We start from the raw sequence: 14,549 nt of genomic DNA on the forward strand, positions 1-14,549 counted from the left end.
CTCAGCGGGAGGCCGAGGCTGAGAGGCGTCTGGCCGAGAAGGAGAGGCGGGAGAGAACGGCCGAGTGCCTCAGCTGGAGGGAGAGGCACCAGGGGTTGGCAGAACAATTCAGAGCTCAAGAGGATCTAAAGGCTCTGAGGCAGAACAAAGCAGTGAGAAAACATTAGCATATAACACAAGTTTTAACAGTAGTCATCTGTTTGCTTCAGTGCTTTATAGTCGTTAAAATAGCTGCATGAATGCACATTTTTATTGTAAACTCAGAATGTATTTCTGGGTCTGGTGTTGAACAGAGTTTTAAGGTAAATGTTGAAAATGTGTTTTCCTCCGCAGTGTCAAGCCAGCATCAAGAGCTACTTCCTCTGCATGACAGAGAGCGACCAGAGGGTTAGAATACTGAAAGGTCAAGATGGCACCCCGAGAAATTTCACAGTGAGATGATTCCAAATCTTAATTTTCTTAAGTAAATCTAACAACTCATACGATTATAGGCAGAAAATTGCACATCTGGAACTGGTGCCAGCAGGAATAGGCATTGAATTTGACAGTAGCATTGTGAAACCAGTTAGTGAGTCTGATGTAATATGGTTTTGTTCAGGAGGGAGATCCTGTGTACATCTCTACACCGGCGTCCAGTCCAGAGGAGCCAGAGAGGAGTTCATCCAGGTAAACAAAGGGTCAAAGCAGCAGCTGCTGTGGGTCCTGTGGCCACCACACACACTGGGTGTAGTAGCTTTGTGCTCATGTGACACAGCAATTTGATTACTCTACTAAACTTTTGATGATAGACTGGCAAGCTACCACAGGAAAGAAAACCATAATTCAAAAAAAATCCAAAGTCCTGTCAGTGAATCAAGGTAATTTTAAAGGCAAATATATGTTCTGTCCTTCCTTCCTTTATTTACTCAGAACCATGTTGAGGGTCTCCGCCCCCCAAACAGGAAGGGGTCTGGATCCGAGCCACTTCGACGAGCTGCCCGCCTTCGGAGGAGAGCGACCAGACTCTGCACTGACTCGCAGGAGCAGGAAGGTGGTGGAATACTTCTGGATCCCTACTGACCAGGAGTGATCGGGAATTACACCACATCTGACACTTCCCATGTGCTCTTAAGCAAGGCAGCAGAAGTTCAGATGGTTGAGTGGAGCTGCTCAGACTGTTCAGATATTTAAGGAGAAATTGTAGAAATAAAATTAAAAAGTACTGTTGGTGCTCATGTCCTGGACTTTATTGGCATTAAAGCAATAGAGGTGCACAATACATTTTCTTTATCTTACAATATGATCCAAATCCATTACCTTCTACATTAACATGGCTTGTGAGCAGGAATTTTCATGTGTAGCTGTTGAGGGAGGTGATTGGGAGATTTCAACCAATGTAACAGTTTTTACTTTTATTTTGCCAATTTTAGTAAAACATACAAAATTCACTTTTGGTTTATTTTTTCCATATTCAACGTAATAAGCACTGTGACTTCAAATTCTGGGTGAGACTTAAGTGTGTAAACCAAAACAGGAACACTAAACAGCCGAATACTTGAAAAACAAGAACACTTCATTCTTAAATATCAACAATTGTAAATCATGTGAAGCTTCAAAGGGAAGCGTTTGCTTTCATGAATATAATGTGCAATCTGGCCAGGACTAAATCAAATACTTCATATTCTGCTTGGCCTCTAGGTTCTTAGTAGATATCATTATTACAGCACAAAAAACAAACAGAAGCCCATCTAACTAAGAGGTAGAAACACAGGCAGCTCTGAAACGTTTACGGCGGCACAAAATGATTAGTTCGTTTTTCTAACTTATTGTTACATTTGGATTACTTTTGCAAACACTCATGAAATTAAAGACAATGAAGAGAGACAGATATCAAAAAGAGGTGAAACTCCTGATGAGGGGGAAACAAAAGAAAGGGAAGATGCTCATCAGTGACTATAAAGACACCTCTATATTAAAGAAAGGTTGAGTAAGAAAGGGTTAACCAAACATGTAACTCATTTCTTATGAAATGTTTTGCCAGCTTATGCCTCACTACCACTTCAGAGGGCCCATACATTTTACTGTTGAGGATTCTGCAGGCTGTGCAGTGAATTAAATCACTGTGTGTGTGATGAAAGGGAATCCGGGCTGAGCCTTTACTCAAGGTCACTGAGCAGATCGCTGACAAAACCTTTTCTTACCTGGTCTTCTAATTGTAACTAACATTAGTGAAGATCACCACTAATCTGACATATTTAAGAGGGCATTTCCTATTGAGGAAGTTTCAAATCTGAAAGGAAAATGAGAGCAAATAAAAAACACCTAATAGTGAAAATTAGGTTTCACCCCTAATAAAGAAGAAGCAAAAAAGACAAAAAAAGAAACATGAATCAGCCACTCCAGATTTCATGTAGCTGATCAGGACACAGCTCCAAAATCAAACAACCATCAGGCAAAAGCTCAAATGATGCGTCTCAGCCTTAAGTCGCGGTGTGGGTGGTAACACACAAGGACCTACAGGTACAAGCTTTCGTTAACATTTGCAAAACAGAAGCAGCTGAGTGCCACGCGGTAGTGGTTCAATTAAGCATGCAGTTTAATAAAGGAAAAGGGGAGTGTAGTAATAAGGTAAAGTTCGATCTTCTACACCATGATGCTTCTACTTGGGTTTCTCAATCTGCTTCGTCCTCAGACTCCTCTTCCTCAGCCGTCTCCAGCCAGGTGAGCCACTGGTTGACCTGGAGAAGGATGAACAAGGTAAGCGCAACTTCTGGTCATTCTTTTACCCGACAAAATCCCTCTGGCTCTGACATTGACTCGTTTCCTCTGATGTTTTTTCAAACAAATGCAGACATATAATAAATAAAATAATGAAACCCACTGTGCTGACATCACTGTACCTGGAATAAAGCTTTTCCTTTTCCAGGGAATTCTTGGGTAATGTCTTCTTTCCATGCAAGGAAGGCTTCTTCTTCAATGATCTCCATGTCGTAGAAGTTGACAAAGTAGCGCAGCAGCATACCTTTAAGCACAGGGGAAAAGAGTTGTTTCAAATAAAAAAACGTCTACGTCAAACTTGGTTTCTTGAGTCAGAACATGCCATCTGCTCTAAATATACTCAAACAGACACAGGCTGATTCTATTCAATAAAAACTAAAAACAACACCCACATTGGAACAAGAATCATGACGAGGACTGTTATAAAGCAGAAACCTTCTGCTGAAACAAACTTGACACTGCTCTCTGGTGGACAAACTACGCACCTGCAACACTGATTCCAAACACTTTCATTGTCTAGTTTGTTGCTAACCAGTCACTGCATGCAGCATAACCAATATACCTGGAGTAGGCTTATATCTGCCTGCCTGATTTTTATGGGTCGGACTCTAGCAGACCATTGGGGTACTGTACCTTTAGGGAGCCCGCTGGCGTTGCAGTGCACCTGCAGGGCGTAGAGGGCACTGATCTGCAGCTCGGTGTGGTCGTGCAGGAACTTCTGCATGACAGGCTTGAAGGCCAGCAGCAGCTGTTTCTCCTGCTCCAGCTGCTCCTTGGGAAGGGCTGCTTGCTGCTCGTCACTCTCCGCCATGCACAGCTCCTGGGAGATGTACTGGAGGAAACTGGTAACAGAATGACATATTAGTCATACTACAGGCCTTTTCATACAGACTCATAATCTTGAATTTAGTCAGGTCACCTTTTAAAATAAATAAATAATAAATATTTGAGGTACAAATACTGGAGGTTTTGGGCACTGAGCCACAGCCTTCAGGGGTTTAATTACCTGGTCATGAGGATGTTGACAAAACCTTTATCGATGTGGAGCTTGGGAGAGATGTTGTCTTTAATCCACTTGTAGATGGACTGTGGAGAGGGGTCTGCCTTTATCTGCTTCAGCAGCTCCTTTTCCAGCTTCAGCAGCGGGAACAGGAAGCTCAGGCCCTTCCCCTCCAGGATCTCCAGCATGCGGTCCTTGTTCTGATCGATTTCTGCCAAGTAGTCAGTTATACAGAAAGGAGTTATTGGGATGTTTGTTTCTGATGTGATCCCTTAGCGTTCTCTAAAGTAGAAGGGATGAGATATCAGTCAAAGGGATAATGGGAGGTAATCTGATGAAGGCAAAGACCATTTTCGACAGGAAAGAGGAGGGGAGTGTGAGAAGGATGGAAATACCTGGGAGCATCTTCTGCATGTTGACCTTGCTCTGCAGGAAGACATCGGTGAGCCACTCCCTGTCCTTCAGCTTGGCTGTCTGTTGCAGGCAGAGCAGGAAGAGGGGGAAGTGGGTGCCATTCTCCAGGGGGTGAGCTAGCTCTGCCACACTCACCAGCTCGGCGATGATAGCCCGGGCTGCAAACTGGGCCAAGTAGGATTTCACCAGGGGAACGTCCACCTCGATCTTAGGGCACTGGTCCAGGACATTTAGGAAAGCCTTCAGGAGAAAAACAGGAAAAATACCATAGCATGAATAATGTTGTAGCTGCCCTCTGGGCTCATCTGTGTAAAACATGTAATTAATGATTTCATAATCATCAATAATTTTTCTGAAAATACCAGAAATATTTTGTGCTGGCTATTTATTCAGTTTATATTTAGGAGAGACTCATCAGTCAAATTTTTTCACATGAGTTGTTAACTTCTGTGCTGTGACTGCATTACCACTGACTGGCATTTATTTTGATCTTAAATTGATGCTGAACGTGCGCACCTGCATGAAGTTCTCTCCAGTGATGCCCTCAGTGCGGAGCATGTGGATCAGAGTGCTGGCATGCTCCTTGTCCTCATCGGGTCGGTCGAGGGAGCACACGATGAACTTACTGAGCATCTCCGGCAGGAAATGCTTGGGAGCCCTCATCTCTCGGACACCACTCACAGCCTCAGCCAGGTTCTTACTGCTCAAATACTCAGTCATGATTGCCTCCTAAAGAGAAGATTCAATGTGAGCAAATGAAAACTCTGCTTTTCTCATGAATAGCCCAGCCTTATAGATTTATTTGTTTATGTCCCAAATGGCTCTGGCACTATGCCTCATTTCTAAAAACCTATAACACGCTGATTACCTTGATGGCTTGCAATAAAAAGTAACTACAAGTTTTACCAAAAAGGCGAGCCTCAAAGGAAACTGGACTTAGCCATGTTTGTCCACTATTTCTATGATTGCATTTCTGGTATCACAATTACCTTTGCTTCAAAAGAAATATGTTGCGTCATAAACATACAGAGTAAATGTGGTCATCAAATGTGGTTGCACACCAAATCATTTTTCTTACGGTCATCTTGAGCAGTTCCTCCTTGGCAGGAGGCGGTTTCCTGTTCGTTTTCTGAGGTTTCTCTTGGATGGGCAGAGGGTTGGTCTTCAGGCCAAGCTGCGGAGGCTGAGGTCAAAGTGTTTATGATTAAACCATAAGCTGTGTTCAAACAGGAGAATGTCCACACAGTTGGGTCCAGACTTCCTCTGGAGTTTGCCTTTCACATATGAGCAACTCAGTATAAGATTCTCCACTCAGGTGCGTTCACAAGAAATCTGAAGAGCAATCAGGTGAGGGGTGGCACAGCACCAAAAGCTCTATTGACATCTTTGTCAATGTCTTTTACGTGTAATCGTCCTGAGATATTTGAATTTGTTTATATATTTTTTTCAGGTTTGCGTCTGTCGCTTGTTTGAAACATCATGAATCTCTGACTCATGAATCCTCCAGAGAAACTCCTGCGATGTGTTCACATAAGCTCATTGGGACATTATCCAGAGTGTTTACTTGGGGAGTAGCAAACAGCCCTGCTGGGGAACATTATTATTTATATATCTATTTATTTAATAATTTATGAATGTTTTAAATGTAATCTATCCTACCTATATGTTTGTTACGTTAACTAATGTAGTGGTCAATTGTAGGGTTGGGTACCGAGAACCGGTTCCACAATACGGAACCGGTTCCAATACAACCGGTACCTACCCGGACCGAAATGCAACGGAGATTTCGGTGCCTCATTTCGGTGCCTGAGCCAATGGAAGACTGAGGTCTCCGCTCGTCCCGCCTCCTCACACTTCCGCTCCTTCCTTCACGGGAAGCGGCGGCTCCCACCGGGCCCCCGCGGGCGCGGCTGCCAGTGGACAGACTCCTGACAGGACAGGCTCCCGTGCAGGTGGGGGGGGGGGGATCCCCCTGGTGAGACCTCTCCCCAGCGCTGGCTGCCCCCCCTCCCCGCCGGGCGCATTTCCTCCTTGGCGGTGCTCCGGGACCGGCTCCGGGACCGGCTCCGGCACCGGCTCCGGCTCGGCTTGGAAAGGCTCGGGGCGGGAGGAACGAAGACCACGCCGAGAAATGTTTCATAAAAGCGACCGCATTTTAGGGGGACGAAGGCGGGCCGAAGCCTGCCTGCGGCAGCCCCAGCCGCGGAGACACGGGGGGGGGGGGGGAAAGCGACCCTCAGTCTTCATTTGGCTCAGGCACCTCAGTCAGAGTCACGAGTCAGAGTGTGTGTGTTTTGTATTTATTTTTATTTATTTAAGTATAGTGTAAACTTTTGTTAACAGTTCATATGTTATTCATAGTTTTAAGTTCAAAAGGGTTTTGTATTTATTCATATTTATAATCTACTTTATACAGTTAATATATTTGGCAATAAAAAAGCCTTTCTTAGTCAAGTATCGTTTTGTGCACTTTTTTGAAAAAAGTATCGGTTCAGGCACCGTTTAGGCACCGGTATCGTTTTAAAAGTATCGGTTAGGAACCGGTATCGGATAAAAACCAAACGATACCCATCCCTAGTCAATTGTGAGAAGAGATTATCTCTTACCTGACCCAGAGGGGGAGTTTGAGTGCGTGGGGGCTGAGTGCTGGGTGGCATCATGGTGGGGATCTGTGGCTGGAGCTTGGGTACCTGGTTCTTGTTGAGGAGGAATGACTGAGCAGGCCTGAGGCTAATCTGTGGGGCCATGAGGCATAATGGACACAGAAATAGGCAGGTTATGAATTTTGTAAAGATCATAATCATTTTATCGAATGCACTGGTAATCCATGCCCTCATATCTCATAATCACAATCAGCAGACCAGCCACCAGTTTAAAGAGAAGAGGAGGATGGAGAAGAAAGATAAAGGAGACGGTGATAGAGAAAAAGATAGAAGGCTACATATTTTATACATTGTTCAGTGTTGTACAGGTCTTATTACCTCATCAGCATTGAGGTGTCCTTTCTTGCCGAATCGTGGAGGCATGTCCTTGGACTGGACCTGCTGCTGGGCCATGTGGTTCTGGTTCTGGTTGAGGAAATGTTGGTTCTGAACCTGTCAAGTCATGAAGGATTCTTGAGAAAGCTGACCTCCGGATTTGCCGAGAAATATCATTCAGTGTTTGCAGGATAATATTACATCCCCAGATTACCTGGTTGGACTTAACAAAAGACTTGGGCCCCCCGTCGAACTGTGACTGTGGTGGAGGGGCGATGTGGCTGCTGTGGCCGTTGAAGAGCGGGTTGGTGTGATGGCGTCCCATCGTGGGCGAGTACCTATCCTGAATAACCCCAGGGCCTGTTCCAATCCCACTGCCTGAGAAACCAAAGTACAAAGATCACGTTAGTACAGATTTTACACTGGAGCGAGTCCAAGCAGGTGAGACGGAAAAGGCGAACAATCTAAGTAACACTCAGCAGAGATGAAAATAACAGTGATGAGGATTCGCCACCTCAGATGTTACTGTTGACCAAGGATCATTCAGTAAGAGACATGTTTAATGAGGAAGACAAAGAAGGGGGATCTCTGCTAGTTTGACAGCTTTGCTGTTGTTTTTTTCACAAAAAGGGTATGGTTAACAATGAAAGCCAAATGTTTAAGTAATCAAATGATTTTTATTTCATGTCTATATCTGCCTCAGAGGCTGAGAAGTTTTGTAAATGTTGGCAATTCTGTCAGCTCTTAAGAAAACCTGCAGGTTTAGTTGGTGGGTTTCAAAAAATGCTTTATTTGGTATTAATGGGTTAAATTAATTAAACATTATAAAGAGTTATAATACCATCAAGTACAACAAGTGAGTGAGGTATTAACACTGAAGAGAAGGAAAGTGAAGATTAAAAGATTGGGATGTGGCTTTAAAAGACACCAAAGAACAGTATGTACCTGGCATCTGTCCAAACATGTCGGCCAATCCCCCAAGAGTCTCCCTGTCCAGTTTCATTCTATTGGGCAAGAAGGGGCTTTCCAGGAAGAAGTCCATCCTCATCCCCTGAGACATGGATGCTGGGATGAAAACACCCAAATCCTAGGGGACACAGAACACAGACAGTGTCATTAAACTGTCTGACATGATTAAAAGTAAAACCTAGGACTCAACTGCAATTTCTATCATTAACTCAAGTTTCCAGGTGTGTAAGACTAAAGTACATGGTGGTTATCAAACTAGAAAACCTAATTACATCCTGCTGCGCACATTTTATTTTCAGGTCATTGTGCTGCCGAGTCATTCCTCGCAACAACATGTTTGGTTGCTGTGCAGACATTTGTGAGCAAGGCATGATAACAACAATGTTATACTCTTATTTATGGAATCCTTTAAGCCATGCATGTGGTATCCTCAGCTTTTCTTGTAGGAGATCAACTATTAATCATACCAAAATGTGGGCGATCTACACAATGAGCCTCTTTATTTTTACTGAAACTCACTTTCACTGCTTCTTGACGGATCTGGTTAATCATCTTTGGTCCGTTGTCAATGAAAGCCTTGCGGGGGACCCAGTTGTTTACTCGCAGTTCCACTGTATCTTGCAACAGGAAGCGGATCCTAGCGGGCAACTCCTTGTTGTTCATTAAGGAGTACATACGGCCAAAGTACTGATCCATTAAAGACTGGAGAAAGAAATGAGAGAGAAGGAAGGTAGGAGTGAGAAGGAGCAGTAGCGATGGGAATTGCACCTCTTTTAGGCAGCCATGAAGGGCTGGTTACCTTTGCTTTCTCATGGTCGAGTCTCGGCCCCACTGTTCTCATTATCTGACAGAGGCACTCCAGATCCTCCCCCATATCCTGGAGCTGGACTCTCTTCTTCTTTTCCAGAAGCTTCAGAACAGATTAAGGAGAGAAGGCAAGCAGGGGGGTCACACAAGGTACTCTAATTGCATGATGGCATGCAGGATTTCTCTAAATTCTAACTTGTACTGCCTTGTGAAGTCTTTCAAATGAAAACAGGGATTACAAAAGGGACGTACTGTTTTGATGCACCTATGAAGGATAGATTCGTGGATGAGGTTGAGTTTGCCAAGTTCCCCGATGAATTTAATGTTGCCAAGCATCTTGATCTTGGCAATGGCCCGCTGCTCTTCCTCCTCAGAAGTAAGAGGGTTGTCATGTTTGTCATAGACTGGAATAAGAGGGGAGGAAAGGCAGTGAGTGAACAGGCTATGACAAGATGAGCTTCTGATTGTGTGACAAAGTGCACAAAGATGGAGACTTACTTTCAACATTTCTCGTGCGGTTTTCAAATTCATCTTGAAGCTTGGAAATCAGCAGTCTTCTGAAGGTCTACAACAGCAGCATCACAACCATTAGTTAACCTTACAGCAAGTAACATTAAAGGCTAGGTTTCGAAGAATACATTGAAAGCATTTGTATTTTACATTTTTTAGTTCAAATGGGTTTAAAAAACAATGTATCATTAGGAAAATCCTTATTAGCTTTTATCAAATGTCAGAACATGACAGGGACTCGTGTTATGGAGGTAAAATAAATGTACTAGAGGTTTAAAGGGTGTTTACCGTAGAAAGATACAGTCACACTTACTGTGCTCTGCTTTTGGGATGTTTGGATCTCGGATGAAGGGCCATCAAAGTTTGGTGCGTCCTCTGCCAAGCGCAGACATAGCTGAGCATAGAGTGAGCTATACGTTTGCTCTTCTAGGGCTTTGTCTACAATCTGAACCACAGAGGAAGAGCGGGGGGAACCAGAGACAGACCACTCAAGGTCATTTAAACAAGCAGTGTATGGGTATGAGTCACTGAGAGTAGCCTGCCAAGCATGGATGAATTCACATCCATTTAGCAAAGGACAAAAGGGTACCATTGACCTTGTGAAGCACAACCAAGTTGTTTTAAATGTGCTGAATAAATAAGATTGACCTTGACAAAAAATATACGCTTACCAGCAAGATGATTCCTTTAAGGACGAGTTTTGAATCTACGCCCACATTCAGGAGCTCAAGGCATAGCTTGTCAAACCTCTCAGGCGTGAGTTTGTTGAGTATGCTAGAGAAATTAAATCAAGAGTGAAATGAGAAGCTGCAAAGAAGAAAGTAAGTTTGACTGTGTAAGATCAAGATTGTTACATTTACCACATTATAGTACTTCCATAGAATAATTACTTCTGACACTTGGCCCGCTTATACCAGGATGCTTTCACAAATAATCTTTGCGCAAGATTTCTTAAACCACGTAAAACATCAGGCCAACACCTCAACTATACCCAGAGTTCTCTACTGCTCTGGAGGGAATTGATTGTGTTCTGGCCCTATAGGACACATGTACGTTTTTCATGGTTAAACTTTTAAGTGGTCATTCATTACAACAGATTATTTCTGTATTGAGAGAGTGCCAGTGGAACTTTGGGCTTTTACAGAGTTGCATTATGTATATGATTGGATAGCGACATTAGAATATACCAGTGGTCACCAAACAATACTAATCTGTTGATGCAATAGGTTTTGTACATACAGTGAGAATTGGAATCTGCACAAAACTGAAATGGTTTGAATATCAACAATCTTTGGGCAACAAGAGAGCGAGCATTTTGTCCTTTGGGATAGATAAATCGGATTTTTCGTATTAGATGAGTCCTCAAATGTGCATATAGCTTTAAACCTTACCCCCTCACTTTCCTGAAGATTGCATCATGTCGCTCTTTTTCGTTGCTGGGGTTGGCATCTCGTTTAGTGCTTCGTGAAGGAACCCATCTCTGATGGCTTTGCCCTGGGGTTTTCCCCAGGAACTCGCTGCAGGAGCACAAGATAGGAAACTGAATGAAGAGCCTCACACAAACTGATGACATCTGGCTGATGCTCAAGCATACAACCTTACACTTCCAATGCTTATTTTAATGTCCGTACTGCTTAGTCTATAGAGAAGAACACCCCCCCCACACACTTTTACTAAAATAAAATCCAGGTGTTAGGTATAGACAATTATCTTAGCACAAGCACTAGAAATTATATTTATTCTCTATGTTTCACTTAATTGGGATTAACATGTTTATGTTGCCAGTACAAGTACTGCCCAGGTCGTCAAACATACAGTATGTGAACTATCTGAGGTTCAAATCAGAGTTTCCAGGAATTCAGCCTCTCTTACTCAAAGTTGTGCAGTTTAGGAAGCTGCTTACAATAGTTACTGGTGCCATGGTGTCATTAATTAAATCAATAATACATTACATATGCTCCAAAAAAAAAGAAAGAAAAGAAAACCACAAACCTGTTGCCGACAGTCTTGGGATAGTGCTGAGGTGCACCCCTACCACCTCCTCCCCCCGAAGAAGCACTGCAGAGGCAAACACAAAGTTTAGAACACATTAGGTATAAGCATCACTGCACAAAATGTAGTGCTCCTTTATATCGCTCTCATACAAAACAGGATTATCTGTAATGCTCATTCATTCAAATCGCCTTAATTTAAACTGGAAAGACACTGAGGACCAAGTGCCCTCAAATAGATAGGAGATGAATTAACTTCTTAATAACCCCCACAACATATCTACAAGAATACAAGAAACACAAAAGGCATTTAGATGGATGTCTTCAATACATGTTGTATATTGAAACGCGTGTGTCCTTTTTATTATTACACTTTAGTTTAAAACAATGCGGGAGGAGCATTTTAGCTCTGCATCACAAATCCCATGACCGCTCACGTTCACTGGGGCATGCGTGTGCTGATGTAAACAGGAAGCAGATTGTTGTATTTTTTTTCTTTTACATGGCAAGACTTGGCAGAGGTAGGCATACCTCCTTCCTTGCATTCTTCTTAGCTGGGTTACTGCCCGCATTATCAATAAATTTAGCATTAATTTGGCTTTCAATAGTCTCATGAGTTTTGCAAGCTCCATCTGCTAATAAGCAGGATTGCAATTCCTCCTGGTGAGATTTAATTTTCCTTTTCAGCTACCTTGAGTTCAAACGAAGTATCTGTCTAACTACTTTTTTTATTTCCGTATGACTCTGCAAAAGCCTGCCTTTGTTACTTTCATCCGTTTCATGTTTCAAATTAATTAATAACCTGGGACCACTGTTGTGCATGACGTTCATGTTTTTAGTGAGCGCTGTACTGAACGAATCAGTTTACAAATGACGAATGTGAGCGGTGTTTACTCCCACTAGAGAAAATGCTGCTCACGTTTATGACACCGTTCATCAATACATAGGTCATCACGTGGTATACCGAGAGACAATGCGTTCTGAGACTCCTCAGACTGGGAGCGAGGTGGTGTTTACACTCACAGTGAGATAACAGAGCAGAGCATTTGAAGCAGTTTAGAGACATTAATACTTTGTCCTGGTTGTGAGACACCCACCCTATAACCCTGGATACTGAACTGGGTGTGGGCAGTCATCACCTCAACACAATCCACTGAAACCGGCATCCTCCCATGACACATAATATCTATCCAATCCCCCCATTGCTGTTGCAAGAGGAGTCTGACAGCTATTTTTAGCCTCCCCACATCCTAATTTGTTTTAAAGGCCGGAAGTTCCTTTCCAAAATGCAAGCAGAGACAGCTAACAGAGAAGTAACCATGGAATATTTCCTGCACAAGCGCTGGTGTGTTACCTGAAACGAGAAGCACCCCCTTCTGCAATCACACTCTCCACTTTGGCGGCTTGACAATGAAGAATACTCAAAAGAATAAGAATAATAGGAAGGGATGGGGAAAACGGTGCTGAGGAGAGAAAGGGGGAAATGCAATTAGTGACTGCATGTGGGAAACGAGGGATTAACTAGACCTGACACTGGGCAGCAACTATAACAACATTACCAGGCATTTAAAATAGTACTATTACATGTGAGACTATTTATAATGACAATATCAGTGAGCCAGCTGAGCTTGATACTGATGTTCAGTAGCAAGGTCTTTTACTGGCCGAGCATCTGGACAAACGCAAAAATCATCATAGCAAAAACTTGACTATAGAAAATAGAAACATGATCTGTCTCATGTACAAGTTAACTACCGACGTCCTTCCTCAACAACATCAAAGGGTTACACGTAGAATGTCTGCTCGTCTATTCTGGGCTACAACAAAGCAGATGTGCAGTTAACGGACTAACTGTTGACAATTAGCCCGCTAGGCTGTTAAGTTCCCAGTTAGCTACGTCACGTCGATGTGTTTGACACACACCGGTGCCGTTACACATGTTGTCTATGCAGGATTTGACATGCAGTGTGTTTTAATCTCAGGACGGGGGTGTGTGGTGTTGCACTGGGGAAATGCTGCGGTCTGGATCTGAGAGGCTTTTTGTTTGTGTGTTGTTCTGATCGATGGTGGGGACGAGCCTGCAAACCCTGACATGATCGGTGCATCAGAATGCAGAGCAACGGGACAGGGCAGGACGTCAGATAGGCGCTGACGTCACCACTGTGCTTGTATCGCCATCCATCGCGGCTGGAGCCTGACATTCAGGATTTACTGTTTAGAAGTGATCCACGCCAGAAGTCCTATAACATGGCACAGAATAGTTTTTTTCTACAAATACTTGTAAGGCTGGACTAGGCGACGACGCCATTTTCTTCTTGAAAGTAAATCAGCTGAGCCATTCGTAAACTAGGCTATCTGCCGGTGTCGTGCCAAAAAGGATCATCTGCCAGCAACTGATGGCCGTTAGCGGGAGCGCGCACGCAGTCTGTTGAAGTTGTGTCTCCCCGTTTGTTTTCAGCTGCTTTGACCTGACCATAGACTGTATATATATATAGAGGACCTGACTGAGAACTGTGCACACGTGCAAATACACCATGGTAAACACGATACGTTTATCGTAACCGAATGATCTCAGTTGAGGTCATGACAGTATGGTGATCATGTAGTGGATTTGATTTACTTGCCGTCTAATGTCCATGTTCAAGCTACATTTGGAAACTGCACTGTAACTACCCGTATTTATTGCTGAGTTACATATTAAAGTCATTTTTGACATCATCCTAATGACTGCATCTGTTCCACCTGTTCTGGGCCCCAAGAAAACGGGTCGAAATCAAACAACTCCTCTCGACAGAGTGAATGCAGCTCCTTCTTCTTTGGTTTATTTGTTTATAGAAGTTATTCTGCTTCAACATGCCCTGACTTCGTCCACGACCTTTCTTTCTTTGGTGGTGGTATTTGTCAGCCGCGAAGGCTCAGTGCTTTCGTAGCTGCTGGGGAAACTTTTTATCTTTACCAGACTCCGCTTTGACTGTGCGCGCTCCCGCGAACCACGACCAGTTTCTGACAGAGGGTCTCTTTTTGACGCGACACCCCGGCTCAGAAGCTCATATGCTACAGTTAGCTAAAGCAAGATTCTGCTGTTTTGTCGTCAACATCTTTGCTTGCTAGCTAGCAGAAGCC

The 14,549-nt window shown here is 43.5% G+C and overlaps 1 protein-coding gene across 1 annotated transcript; it reads right to left on the bottom strand.

The window, feature by feature from the left end:
* Positions 1–1,204: 1,204 nt before the first annotated feature.
* eif4g2b (eukaryotic translation initiation factor 4, gamma 2b) lies at positions 1,205–13,365 on the bottom strand. The gene is made up of 21 exons (XM_061077291.1): positions 13,350–13,365; positions 12,781–12,889; positions 11,428–11,493; positions 10,827–10,952; positions 10,107–10,209; positions 9,749–9,880; positions 9,424–9,490; positions 9,178–9,329; positions 8,918–9,028; positions 8,638–8,820; positions 8,095–8,236; positions 7,364–7,527; positions 7,153–7,266; positions 6,778–6,906; positions 5,250–5,354; positions 4,688–4,900; positions 4,153–4,411; positions 3,764–3,968; positions 3,391–3,599; positions 2,880–3,001; positions 1,205–2,717 (listed from the first exon to the last, which is right to left on the bottom strand). The coding sequence occupies exons 1-21, from the start codon at positions 13,363–13,365 to the stop codon at positions 2,652–2,654; spliced, it is 2,793 nt and encodes a 930-aa protein (XP_060933274.1). The 3' UTR covers positions 1,205–2,651.
* Between the last annotated feature and the right edge of the window lie 1,184 nt (positions 13,366–14,549).

The sequence above is a fragment of the Limanda limanda genome, chromosome 8, assembly GCF_963576545.1.
Source record: "Limanda limanda chromosome 8, fLimLim1.1, whole genome shotgun sequence".
Lineage (NCBI taxonomy): Eukaryota > Metazoa > Chordata > Actinopteri > Pleuronectiformes > Pleuronectidae > Limanda > Limanda limanda.

What these genes read in the sequence shown, in the direction of transcription:
- eif4g2b (XM_061077291.1), bottom strand. An exon ending in TTAAAGGAATCATCTTGCTG is followed by an intron (nt 9,881 to 10,106) that starts GTAAGCGTATAT and finishes TCTGTGGTTCAG; the next exon opens with ATTGTAGACAAAGCCCTAGA. An exon ending in CTTTTGTTAAGTCCAACCAG is followed by an intron (nt 7,267 to 7,363) that starts GTAATCTGGGGA and finishes ATGACTTGACAG; the next exon opens with GTTCAGAACCAACATTTCCT.